The sequence below is a fragment of the Pseudophryne corroboree genome, chromosome 4 (assembly GCF_028390025.1).
Source record: "Pseudophryne corroboree isolate aPseCor3 chromosome 4, aPseCor3.hap2, whole genome shotgun sequence".
Taxonomy (NCBI): domain Eukaryota; kingdom Metazoa; phylum Chordata; class Amphibia; order Anura; family Myobatrachidae; genus Pseudophryne; species Pseudophryne corroboree.
This window is the reverse complement of record NC_086447.1, coordinates 380,539,157-380,553,635: the sequence shown is the minus strand read 5'-3', so window position 1 is coordinate 380,553,635 and position 14,479 is coordinate 380,539,157. Positions and strand designations below refer to the sequence as shown.

The 14,479-nt window shown below is 39.8% G+C and overlaps 1 protein-coding gene across 2 annotated transcripts in view; it reads right to left on the bottom strand.

Annotated features, from left to right (window-relative positions):
• MYOM2 (myomesin 2) overlaps nucleotides 1–14,479 on the bottom strand; it is a 226,877-nt gene that overhangs the window by 32,199 nt on the left and 180,199 nt on the right. For both annotated transcript variants that reach the window (XM_063916675.1, XM_063916676.1), the window contains 3 exons: nucleotides 12,376–12,520; nucleotides 9,237–9,296; nucleotides 4,292–4,359 (listed from right to left, as the gene is read on the bottom strand). In XM_063916675.1, coding sequence (XP_063772745.1) covers nucleotides 4,292–4,359; nucleotides 9,237–9,296; nucleotides 12,376–12,520 — 273 coding nt within the window. The remainder of the gene's footprint in view (nucleotides 1–4,291; nucleotides 4,360–9,236; nucleotides 9,297–12,375; nucleotides 12,521–14,479) is intronic.

Genomic DNA, 14,479 nt, shown 5'->3' with positions numbered 1-14,479 from the left:
GCTAGATGTTTTTCTAAACTGTGGTTGGTGGTTTAGGGAACTAAGGTTACAAATATTACCATATGTGTAACTTCCACTTTTGCAACTATTACCATATGTGTAACTATTCCACTATTGCAACTATTACCATATGTGTAACTATTCTACTATTGCAACTATTACCATATGTGCAACTATTCCACTATTGTAACTGTTGTTGTTATTATTATTATTATTATTATTATTATTATCCTTTATTATATGGCGCCACAAGGGTTCCGCAGTGCTCAATTACAGAGTACATAAACAAATAATCAAACAGGAAAACAGCAACTTACAGTTGATGACATTATAGGACAAGTACAGGGTAAATAAACATAGTTACATCAGCAGATGACACTGGAATAAGTATCAGGTGGCAGAAGACTGCTGGATTTGGTGCAGTTGAAGATTATAAAAGTAAGAAAGGATAAGCACATGAGGGAAGAGGGCCCTGCTCGTGAGAGCTTACATTCTAAAGGGGAGGGGTAGACAGACAGGGGTGACACAGATGGGGTACATAGAGAGCATGGAACAGAGGGTTAGGATGAGATTTGGCTGAGTTTGGTGAAGAAGTGGGTCTTGAGAGCCCGTTTGAAGTTTTGTAGAGAGGTGGAGAGTTTGAGGGGGAGAGGTAGGGAATTCCAGAGAAGTGGTGCAGCACGTGAAAAATCTTGGAGGTAGGAGTGGGAGGAAGTAATCTGTAGGCAGGAGAGTCGGCGTGCATTAGCAGAGCGAAGAGGATGGGTGGGAGTGTAAAGGGAGATAAGGTCAGAGATGTAGATGGGAGAGGAGTGGGTGAGGGCTTTGTAAGCGAGTGTGAGAAGCTTGAAATTGATTCTGAAAGGGAAGGGGAGCCAGTGAAGGTCTAGTAAGAGAGGAGAGGTGGACGTAGTGCATTTGGTGAGGAAGATGAGCCGGGCAGCAGCATTGAGGATAGATTGGAGTGGAGAGAGGTATTTGTCAGGAATGCCAGTCAGGAGGAGATTACATTAGTCCAGTCTGGAGATGACCAGTGAGTTGATAAGAGTATTAGTAGCAACCTGGGTCAGACAGGGTCTGATCCTGGAAATATTTTTTAGATGAAAACGGCAGGTTTGTGAGAGGTGCTGAATGTGTGGTTTGAAAGAGAGGGAGGAGTCAAGGATTACTCCAAGACAGCGCACTTGGGGGCTAGAGGAGATAGTAGTGCCATCAATAGATAATTAGATTGTAGGAGGTGAGGTTATGTGGGAGGGAGGGAAGATGATCAGCTCGGTCTTAGACATGTTAAGTTTAAAAAAGCGCTGGGACATCCAGGAAGAGGTAGCAGTAAGACAGTTGGAGATACGAGGGAGGAGAGCAGGGGAGAGGTCTGGAGAGGAAAGATAGATTTGGGTGTCATCAGCATAGAGATGATATTGGAAACCAAAAGAACTAATGAGCTTACCTAGTGAGGACGTATAGAGAGAGAAGAGAAGAGGACCAAGGACAGAACCTTGGGGTACCCCTACAGTTAGTGGAAGTGAGGGGGAGGTGGAGTCATGAGAGGAGACAGAGAATGAACGGTCAGAAAGGTAGGAGTACAGCCAAGAGAGGGCAGTGCCATGCAGACCAATGGAGTGAAGGATTTGCAGTAGGAGAGGATGGTCTACAGTGTCAAAAGCAGCAGAGAGATCAAGTAGAATAAGTAGAGATTAGTGTCCCTTAGATTTAGCAGCATGGAGGTCATTGCATACTTTTGTAAGGGCAGTTTCAGTGGAGTGAAGAGGACGGAAGCCAGACAGGAATTGGTCAAGCAGTGAGTGTGAGGAAAGAAAGGAAGTAAGGCGGTTGTAGACAATACGCTCAAGGAGTTTGGTGGCAAAAGGGAGGAGAGAGATGTTACCATATGTGTAACTATCCACTATTGCAACTATTACCATATGTGTAACTATTCCACTATTGCAACTATTACCATATGTGTAACTATTCCACTATTGCAACTGTTACCATATGTGTAACTATTCCACTATTGCAACTATTACCATATGTGTAACTATTCCACTTTTGTAACTACTGCCATATGTGTAACTATTCCACTATTGCAACTATTACCATATGTGCAACTATTCCACTACTGCAACTATTGCCATATGTGCAACTATTCCACTATTGCAACTGTGACCATATGTGTAACGATTCCACTATTGCAACTATTACCATGTATGTAACTATTCTACTGTTGCAACTATTACCATATGTGCAACTATTCCACTATGGCAACTGTTACCATGGGGTAAATTTACTAAGGTGGGAGTTTTTTAGAACTGGTGATGTTGCCCATAGCAACCAATCAGATTCTACTTAACACTTGTCTAGCTGCTTCTAGAAGATAGTAGATACAATCTGATTTGTTGCTATGGGCAACATCACCAGTTCTGAAAATCTCCCTCCTTAGTAAATGTACCCCCTTATGTGTAACTATTCCACTATTGCAACTGTTACCATACAGTATATGTAACTATTGCACTATTGCAACTATTACCATATGTGTAACTATTCCACTATTGCAACTGTTACCATATGTGCAACTATTCCACTACTGCAACGGTTACCATATGTGCAACTATTCCACTATTGCAACTGTTACCATATGTGCAACTATTCCACTATTGCAACTATTACCATACTGTATGTGTAACTATTACACTATTGCAACTATTACCATAGCAGCCTAAAGTATTGTTGCGGTTTCATATGGTTTCATGTAGTAATAAAGCACATTTCAGTGCAATAGCTATAATACATCCTTATGTACTCTTTTATATGATTAACTACACCTTTAATAAACTGTCTTCCTGTATGTTCAGGCGGAGCAAATTCTAGGCAAAGCTCAGCAGCAGCTTGTGGTATCTGATGTGTACTCAGGTGGTATTACAGCAAGGACGTTCTATAGACATAAGGAAGACTGGTACACAGGATTGAATGAAGAGGAAAGATAGTAGAAGCTCAGTAAAAAGTTCAGTAAATGATTGAGGTTGTATACAAAAGGTAAATTAGTGTTGGAACTTGAAATGTAATTTGGATGTTTTTGAAGGGAAATTGGAATAACCGATAGAGTGCAGAAGTAAAAAGTACAGATGAGAAAATGAATATGCATTTATTAGTTGACTGAACTTGACACAGGGGTCTATTTATCATAATGCATTGATAGAAGAGATTTCTTATATTAAGAGAAAAGTCCAGTAGCAGATCATTGTTTCCCTTCTGGAGAGGGTCATGTTGGGAGGTATGCATCACTGCCATTTATCAATACAATGTTTCTTTGGCAGCTGACCAATGCTCTACTCCTGTGTGATGCCTGCCCCACAGAGGAAAGCATAGACTTGCCTGTATCTCAGGACAGTCAGCATCCTTATGAGCATTCATCACCAAGGTAACACCAGGTCACACACAGTGACGTACAGTAGCTAGAGGTTCTGAAAAACTGTGAAGGTTTGCTGTGCAGCGTTGGACTCTCAGGGGCAGTCAGGGCAACCTTGGAACTTTTTTCAGTTGACTATGACTTTAAATTAAATCCCCATGAAAACACTTGGCTCACTGTGAAACCAGTTGATTTTTGAATATGATATTGCAAGAATGAAATATCTGGGTGCCTATGCTGTATTTCCAACTTTGCTCCCTCCTGTTAAAAGCTGATCACACATGCACACTGCACTGGAAGCCTGTTATCATAGTAGATAAAAATGCATTATTTGAACAACAAAGCATTTTTTTCTCAGCATTGCATCAACTTTCACTACTCTGGGGTGTTATAGCATTAGTGGACTTTGTTGTAAGTAACTTCTCCATGCTTTACAGGAGAGCCTCTGCAATGGCCACCTCCAGGGATAAAAGACAAGGACCATAGCAGGCTGTAGTGAATGATAAATAATATCGAGAATCTTGGTTATTGCCTAAATATATGCAGAGTGGATGCGGCAGAGTCAGAGATGACCACAAGGCTTGGGAGATTGTTTTAATTGCAGTATTGCTGAAATTGAAGACTATTTCAGGAAGAGAAGTGAAAGATGCAGGGTGGCTATTAGTATCTTTATCATACTGTTATGTATACAGCTACATGATAAACTATTTTTACTACAGTAACATACTGGCGCAACTGGTACTGCCACTCTGGAAGCAACAAGTACTACATAAGTATTTTCTTATATTTTTAAACAATATTTGGATCATTAATATCAAGTGTAATTCATATTAATGGTTTTTCATTGCTAAATGTTAAATATTAAAAGAATATTTAAATAATACAAACCTTGCAAACAAGTAAAACTTCACATTCCTCTGTAACATCCCAATACAAGTATTCCAGGAAATGGGGGCCTGTAGATTACAGGAATATATAATCAATTAAATTAATATGCAATAAAGTATTCAAATGAAAATGATCATACAATAAACATTGTGTACACTATTGTGGACATAGTAAAGGTGTGTACACACGTGAGATAAATCTGTAAGATTTTGACTATATAGTCAAAATCTTAAGGAAAGTTAGTGCACATCTCAAGGTGTTAGGCAGCTTGTGATACTGGTTCAGTCTCAATGCGCACTCCTGTGGGCTCGGTATCGTAAGGCTAGATAGACTGTGCAGGTAAGTCATTCTTGACTATCTAGTGTACTATCTAGTACAAAGTATAGTCAAAATTGTCACTTAGTAAAAATCGTACACAGACAAAATCGAAAGTGCAGATAGTCAAAATCTGTACAATCTGTGCTATCTGGGCTCTGGGGGAGTTCAAGTGAAATCGCATAGTCAAAATCGGGCATAGCAAGGATTTCACCATGTGTGCCTTAAGAGTCAGCTACAAGTGAGATAAAATGTGAAGAGACAAAAGCTGGGTTTTTTTTCTTTTATGTGCCTACCTTTGTGTACTTGTACCCAGGGCTAGTGCAAACACTGGGAGCATTCTTTGCGACCTACAGTATATAGGATTCAAAATTTGTGGGATATCCTCCAAAGCAGTTGTACCCGCCTATATTAAGAATTCCTTAGATGTACCATGGAGAGATCGCAGCAGATATCTCCAATTTCTGTTTGTGATCCCTCCATTTCTGATTGCAAATTCAGCCCCCATAGATTTCTATTGGGACTGTTTCTATGCAGTCGGATTTGCCAAGCATTCCATAGCTTGGCCCCAGATAGGTAATTCCATTTCCACATAGTGTTAGCCTATAGTAGCCTATGGGCTACTGTTTCGCAACATCTTCCAGAGAGGGATCCTTTGGATCCTTCTCCATCAGTCTTTGGTGACTCTTGTCCCTGCTGACAGCCTCACATGTGCATTGGCTGTGCGGACTCCGAACCAGGAAGCAATGTGATGATGCCATGTTATCACACTGCTTCAGCTGTTCACCCAGACAAGAGCCCATCTGCTGGAAAGAGAAAAATGGAAAATGTACATGAAAATATTAATGTTCAGACTAGGAAGTTATGTTATAAATTTTTCATAGCCACATTAAAATAATGTGGATTGTGATAAATATGTCCCTTTATAATGCCCCAACACACTATGAAAGTGGTGAACCTCTGTTGCTTTGTACCTTGACTTAGGAGTGTTTGGCTTGCTTGTGACATAATAGATATACACCACATACCAGCCTCACACTGACATGATGGTTATTAAATTCACTGATTAAGTAGCATTAGAGTATGCCACTTATTTAACGTTTCAGGTGGCATAGATTTCTGCAGCTGTCTTTTTAAATTTGCAGAATGGACAGACTTTTGCATCCCCATCAGTTCTGGCAGTAATCAGAAACTGCTTCTCTAAATGATGCAGTACTGACCCCAAACTGTGTGCACTGCACACAGCAACAGTCATCTTACTGCAAAAAGAACTTGAAACAGGAGTGAAGGTATAGAAGTCAACCTTTCAAAATTATTGTGGGTACTCATGCTCCCTAATATGATTGAAAAATGTCATATATACACATAACTAGCGACTATGGAAGCACAAATATAATAATAATAATAATAATAATAATGTGCTCTTTCTTAAATAGGACTCAAGGCAATTATCAAATAATGTGAACATAATAAGAGTACAGATAATATGGGCTCAATAAAAAGGTTTAGCTCTGCATGAAATACAGAGGCCATGTAGTTAATACAAAGGGTGTGGCAGCCATTTTGGGCAATCAGTTGCAAGCATTATTCATCATACCCACAAAGGATCCATGTGGTGCAACCATTTTATGCTCACGTCATAGGATTCCACTGGCAGAATTTTTAGAATAGTACCGGTGCCAGTGTGCACTGATAATAATGACATCTTTGAAATCATACCTACAGATAGGAGCAGTCCAGTCACAGAGGTACAGTTGCAAGAAACAGTATGTGAACCCTTTTGAATTTCCTGGATTTGGTCATAAAATGTGTTCTGATCTTCATCTAAGTCCCAACAATAGACAAAGACAGTCTGCTGAAACTAATACCACACAATTATATGTTCTCATGTTTTTATTGAACACACTATGTAAACATTCACAGTGCAGGGTGGACAAAGTACGTGAACCCCTAGGCTAATGACTTCTCCAAGAGCAAATTTGAGTCAGGAGTCAGCCAACCTGGAGTCCAATCAATCAGACGAGGTTGGAGGTGTTAAAGCTGCCCTGCCCTATAAAAAAACACACACCAGTTTTGAGTTTGCAATTCTCAAGAAGCATTGCCTGATGTGAACCATGCCTCGCAGAAAAGAGCTCTCAGAAGACCTACGATTAAGAATTGTTGACTTGCATAAAGCTGGAAAGGGTTACAAAAGTATCTCTAAAAGCCTTTAAGTTCATCAGTCCACAGTAAGACAAACTGTCTATTAATGGAGAAAGTTCAGCACTGTTGCTACTCTCCCTAGGAGTGGGCGTCCTGTAAAGATGACTGCAAGAGCACAGCACAGAATGCTCAATGAGGTGAAGAAGAATCCTAGAGTGTCAGCTAAAGACTTACAGAAATCTCTGGCACATGCTAACATCTCTGTTGACGAATCTACCATATGTAAAACACTGAACAAGAATGGAGTTCATGGAAGGATACCACGGAGGAAGCCACTGCTGTCCAAAAAAAAAAAACATTGCTGCACATTTGAAGTTTGCAAAAGAGCACCTGAATGTTCCACAGCACTACTGGCAAAATATTCTGTGGACAGATGAAACCAAAGTTGAGTTGTTTGGAAGGAACACACAACACTATGTGTGTAGAAAAAAAAGGCACAGCACACCAACGTCAAAACCTCATCCCAACTGTGAAGTATGGTGGAGCAGGCATCATGGTTTGGAGCTGCTTTGCTGCCTCAGGGCCTGGATAGATTGCAATCATCGACGGAAAAATTAATTCCCAAGTTTATCAAGACATTTTGCAGGAGAACTTAAGGCCATCTGACCACCAATTGAAGCTCAACAGAAGATGGGTGATACAACAGGACAATGACCTAAAGCACAGAAGTAGATAAACAACAGAATGGCTTCATCAGAAGAAAATACGGCTTCTGGTGTGACCCAGTCAGAGTCCTGACCTCAACCCGATTGAGATGCTGTGGCATGACCTCAAGAGAGCGATTCACACCAGACAACCCAAGAATATTGCTGAACTGAAACAGTTTTGTAAAGAGGAATGGTCCAAAATTCCCCCTGACCATTGTGCAGGTCTGATATGCAACTATAAGAAACATTTGGTTGCGGTTATTGCTGCCAAAGGAGGGTCAACCAGTTATTAAATCCAAGGGTTCACATACTTTGTCCACCCTGCACTGTGAATGTTTACATGGTGTGTTCAATAAAAACATGAGAACATATAATTGTTTGTGTGGTATTAGCTTCAGCAGACTGTCTTTGTCTATTGTTGTGACTTAGATGAAGAGCAGAACACATTTTATGACCAATTTATGCACAAATCCAGAAAATTCCAAAGGGTTCACATACTTTTTCTTGCAACTTGTATGTACAACCCTACATATGTGCAAATATATATGCATATTATGTTGGTAATCCTAAGTATCCAGTCTGTCCACTCATGCAAATAGTGATCTAGATGTACAGCAAAGGGAATTGATGCCTGGTGTTGGAAGCTACAGTAATTCGCAACATCACAATACAGTATATCTCTTTACAGCCACTGGGAAACAGAACATATTGAATGATAGCATCAAATCAAAATGATCAACTCTGTTATATTAAATCTGTGAAATGTATGAATGATTACGTTCTATAAAACTGCATGAAACTCATTTTAAAATGTTGGCTATGATGAGGAACATGAAGTGCTTTCATCAGAGCTATTTGCATAAAGGAATGAATAGACGCTACTTTTCCACTTTACGTTAAGTGTAATGGTGTGTGTTCAAATTCCATTTTAAATGATGAATTCCTGCAATTACAGGAGGATAAATTTATAGGATAATTTTGTATGATTTACTTCAGTTCCACCATGCTAATGAATCTGCCTCTTTAAATCAGGTATAATATGGATAACAATTTAACTCTTGAAACTCCATTGAAGAAGCTCATTTCTATTCTCTTTCCATTTTTGTTTCATTTTAAAAAATGTAGTGATGTTCTCACAAGTTCCAATCATAGTCCATTAGACAAGCTACACTCCCACCTAAATAAGAGTTTATGCTTCTGAGTTTTATAACACATGAATGCTGGGGAAGAGGTCCCTAGCCAGTCTGTTGCCTATGGGGTCTTAACCCAGCCATCTGCTCTATTTATTACTCCTGTTCACTCTCCACCACAGACCGCTTGACTGCAAGAGGATGTCAAAATCTTTTTTCACATGCAGCATCTTTAACATTTACTGTAGCTTCAGCCTTTAAGGTGCATACACACTGGGCAATTTTGAGCTCAAAGTAGCTCATTTTTGGCGTCTTCGGCTACTTTGAACTCAAAATCTCCTCGTGTGTATGGCCGGGCGATGAGTGGTGAGTGCTGATGCGTGCTCCCGCATCACCGCTGGCCGCCGCTGGCCGTCGTCCTGTTTTACCGCCCGAGTGAACCACTTTCCACAGTCTCCTACTGTGGAAAGTGGTTTCACCCCCGTGAAAATCGCTGGGCCGGGTGAAAATCGCTCAGTGTGTATGCACTGTGCGATTTTCCGGCCAGCAATTTTCACATCATCGCTTAGCATACACACTGGGCAAAAACAGTGTGTATGCACCTTTACTGTAACTTATTTGTGCAACATTTACAGTATCTGCAAATCATACCTTGTTTCCTAATGTATTCCTTCCTCTGGAACTCAGCTTCAGCCAAAAGCGCCTTGAACGCTGCAAATATTAAGAAGCAACATGTAAAAAGATATCTATGTTACTAAAACAAGCCATTATCAGTTCTATCAATGGTCCCCATGTGTTAACCAAATAAGTATAATCAATATATCAGGTCAAATGATATTGCATTAGAAATGCTTAATGCTTGAAGGCTAAATCATACAGAAATGACTTTCAGGTGTGTTTTACTGTTTGTGCTCTCCCAGATTGTCTTGTATGTGTCCCTATGAATCAGACCTGCCAATCAGTCCAAAGGAAAAAACACATCTAGCCATGGAAGATTATTTAATATATAGCACTTGGTTTTACATGCTTACAAATTGAAGGAATACAGTTTAAGGATTTTATTGAAAATCAATAAAGACTTTCAATTTACTGTTTTAAAAATGCTATATTCTGAACACAGTATAATACGTACTTGCACAGATACCACCTTCCTGCACCCAACTTAACCATTTACCTGACGATTTTTTTTACAAAAAAAAAATACCCAGAGATTGTAATTTAAAAAAAAAAAGTTTAAAAAGTATTTTTAATAAAATATTTAAATATTTTATTTTAATAAATATATATAGGGGGTGTTTTACATTAGTACCCATTGTAAAAAATACCTATTTGCAAAATATACCTAGGGAGTGTCCATAGGCCCCCATTGTATAATTATTTCCCACCCCCTATCAGAAATAGACCCCTACAGTAGAAAAAGGTCCCCAACGCCATCTACCCCCACCCCTCTAGTGGTAATAGATTCTAATGGCAGTGCCCCCACCTTCACCCCCAGTGTCAATGCCCCCTCCTGTTTAAATATTTTATTTAGATAGCACATATACTCCCCCCATGCCAAAACATTACACCCCTATTACCCCCCCTGCCCCCCTGCCCCCCCCCCCACCATTACAGCCCCACCCCTCTCCTTATTGCAGAGCGCGTGGGGCAGGGGGGAGTTCTCTTCAACTCCCCCTGCTGCAGATGATCTCTGCACACACAGAGATCAGCATAATTTTGCTGGGGATGGGAACTAATGCCATCACAAGGCATTCTGGGGCATGATTTTGGGAGTGATGGTGGTCACAGTGAGCTGCAGCAGCAGGAGGAAGTCCATTATGCACTTGTGCAGTACATATTTCCTTCATTAAAGACAGGGTGTCACAGCTGGACAGTACCGACATACTGTATGTGATGCGACCTGCCAGGTAACGTACTCTGGCTGCAGTCATATATCACATATATTTATGCTAGGCAAGTGGTTAAGTAAAATAATATGAAAATACCACGGCTAATTGATCGGCGGGTGGGGTGGGGGGGGGTTAATCAATTGTCCCCAATTTTTGGCATTATCTGGGCTTTTTCTTTCACCTGATCGGAGGTAGGAGACACATCCCTGATACAGATGTGTCCTGCTACAGCATTGCTATGTTCAGCAGCTTACTGTAGCAGGACTGTGAAGTGTATGTCCCATGGCATGACACTGCATACGCTTCACTAGTCAACTCCTATTTACTTCAGTGGGGCGCATGCGCACGTAGCTCCAATTACAGTTAATGCCTAGTGTAGCATACACATTGTATACACAACACTGCCATGGTTTGTATGCATCCCAGTAACAATCCATGAGGGCATATCTGCCCTGATCAAAAAAATACATGGATCTGGGAACTTATCCTGGATACTCTGTGTTTTCACGTGAAAACAGATACATTTTTCTGTGAAAAATATCAAGAAAGACATTTTTTCGTGGAAAAATTTACAACAAATAATTGAATTTCCTCCTATAAGTCTGACAGATTGCTGCCTGTGAGTAAACTACTGATCACCCTAGTTTACTGTAAGTGATGTTACAGCGCATCTTGTCCCTGGAGACTTGGTATATTTCCCAAAATATTACATTTTCCTCCCACATTTACTAAATTAAAGGTCTTATGGATTTACCACAGGAAGGTCTAGAATTGGGACATTGAATGTTATCTCTAATGAAAAAGGTTCTGGTGCTCTAACGTCAAACAATGCGTCAGACACTTTTTTTTTATTATACATTATTATACAAATCAATGAACAGATGTTTCTTCAGTTGTGCCTAACAGCAATCCTTGGAGCACCAGGTGCTGGTGCCTTGGCCTCTCCAAGCTTCTTTTTTCCTGAAAATGTGCATCTTTTTTGCACAAATAAAACTGGGAGTGACAAAACTACTTTGCTAGGTTGCACTGATCAATTTGATGTGATGACATTTGTACATCTGTGTGCGAATGAGTCTGAAAATGTATAAGAAGGACGATGCAGCAGCCACAGCTTTATCTCACACCACGTTCCGCTGTGCTTCATCTGTTATTTTGTATGTATTTAAAACGAATTGCTGTGCAGGTAAAGACACAGCTCAGCATCTCTAGTACATTAGAACACTATATAAAGCAAAACTCTTTAATGTGTAATATAGGTAAGTTAAGGAGCTATTTAGTAATAGCTAAAAAAGTAAAAATAAAAGTTCTTTTAATAAGGAATCTACTAGCGCTTCTGTTCTTTTTTCTTTTTTTCTAAGAGTATTGTGGTAAGGGGGTAGAGAAGCCCCCATATTTACAGTGAGCTGCTTTTAGATTCTCCAAAACAAATAAATTTTAAAGGGTTAAAAACACTATAAGACATATATACGCATTAATTGTAAATTACTAATCAGCGCCAGGGGGTCACTTTGTTGTGCCTTCTCTTTTGTTTGTTATCTCTAGTACATGGTGAGTGCTATTTCGCTGTATATAATTAAAAAAAAAAGATTGTATGCTACATTTCGGAATGGCTCAGTCATGTCGGGGCGTCTTGCGCCATATGGCCTATAAATGCTAAGAGTATGAAGACACATCTATAAAATAGAGGTTTTTAGTGTAATTAGTATGAAGTAATGCTTCCTGTCTGACCTAGCACATCTCTTATTAACCACCATTTCAAATGATGTACATCAAAGGCTTATTTGGAAAACTAAATGGAAATGTGTAATGCCAAAAGGTAGCAGATTAATAAAATGGTAACAATCACACTATAGTGTAGGATACAATGGATACATTAATTTTAGCCAGTGAAAACATCTTACCATCTCCAATGAGAACTAATGATGATTGGTTCTTGGCTTTACCATCTTGCATTTGTATTGTGTATGTGCCCTCATTTTCAAGTGTAAATCTGTCCATTACCATCTCAATAGTACCAGTGGATCTATCAAATTTAATACGGTGGCTCTATAAAACGTGAGATACAAAACAATGGCTTTATATATAAACATGTATACAGGTATGTGAATAGAAAAAGACCACCTAAAACACTACAAACAACCAATTACTATGAGTCTTACTATATGCAATTTTTTTTTATAATTTACATAGGTGCTCCTTTAAAAAAATTGCAATTTTTTTTATGAGTGTTATTAATTGGACGAGAATGTACAATACAACAAGACCTTGCATGAAGGCTGAGTTTTCTTCACACAATTCTAATTTCCTTTTTTTTCATACATCTAAACTTTTTTTTTACACGGTCTAAAGTAAATGCTGACATTTTGCTTGTGTTCCTTCGGTTAGAGACAGGCTATAAATATATAAGAAAATACAGCTTAATTCCTCTTTTAACCTATTTGCTTTATGGGGCTGATTCTTAGACTGGAGAGAGCAAATAAAAAAAAACAAGTAACTTTGTATCTAGAGCAGACCATGTAGCAATGCATGGGTTCAAGTACAGTACATTTTTTTTCTTTTGCATTCAGGGTAAATACTGGCTGCTTTTATATGAAGACTACAAATGCTGGACAGATTTATTTTTACATTACAATTTAGTTGGAAACGCCCCTCTCACATATAAATCTCTCTGCCCTTTTTTATGGCACACCTGCAATGCAACATGGTTCTACCAAGGTACAAAGTGTCTTGCTCTTTTTTTCCTTACAGTAACTCCCAACTCAGTCAGTCCCTTTGTACTTTAGTTCTGCTACTTGTAAACCATGGCTATAAATTCTGCTAAGACATATTTACTTCCAAAGAGGTCTATGTACAGTACAAATGTAAATAGGGAGGTCAGTGAGTATTTTTACACTTTTTCCTCCATACTTTCCCTCATTACAATCAATTTGCACAACCGTCCCCTGGGGGCATTCCTGGAGGAGGAGTTGGACGGTGTAATCGTTAGCATTACTGCCTCATAGCACTGAGGTCATGGGTTCGATTCCCAGCACAGTCCTAACTGTGTGAAGTTTGTATACTCTCCTCGTGTTTGCGAGGGTTTGCTCCTAGTACAGGGGTTCTTCCCACAATCCAAAAATATACTATTAGGTTAATTGGCTCCCAACAACAAATTAATCATAGTGTTTAAGTGTTTGCATGTACACAAGGCAGACTAGATGGGCCAAATATTTTTATCTGTCATCACATTCTATGCTTCTAAGGCCCCTTACTTTCCTCCTCTATGCTCCTCAATCCTCGTAGTAGCTCTATATGCATAAGAAGATAATACATAAAGAGTCTTATTCTGAGTCACACACAAAGTGGCTTTAGTTAAGGGCAGCTACTGAAGCCTGTTTTTATAGTCACACAGATATCTGATTTATGCCCACAGCACTCATACAAGTCAAAGTGGTTTTATATGATCACTTTGCCACCATACAGTTCCTGCCCACACAGCACACCCAGCACATGCAGTGCGGAGAGTAGGGAGGCCAATCTCAGAATTGGCAGGATCATGGGATTTTGGCTCAAAAATGTTGAGATTTAACTGCCTGGAGTTTGGCTTTCAATCCCAGGATTTGCGGGATTAGTATGCGCATGCACACATTTGTTTCCTGCCAGGCAGCAATGAGCACTAGCAGCACTCAGCTCAGATGCTGGTCTGGGCCAGCTGTGCGGCCACGCGTAATGTCAGAAAGGTCATGGAGTATGAGTGTATGGCCACTGGCATATTTAAAATAGGTGCAGTGTGTGCGGTGCACACGGGCACCTGGGGTCCAGGGGGGCACACACTGCACACAATATACCCTTCTTTTTTTTCAATACTTACAATCCAGCCAATTTCCCGACTTTTGTGTTGCATAGTAAGAAAATCATTGGGAAAATGGCCACTGTGCCAATTTCCTAGATACCTGTGCATGCGCAGTAGACTCATGGACAGCGCTAGGGTCTCCTAATGACCCAAGTGCTCAGAGTCTACATTGC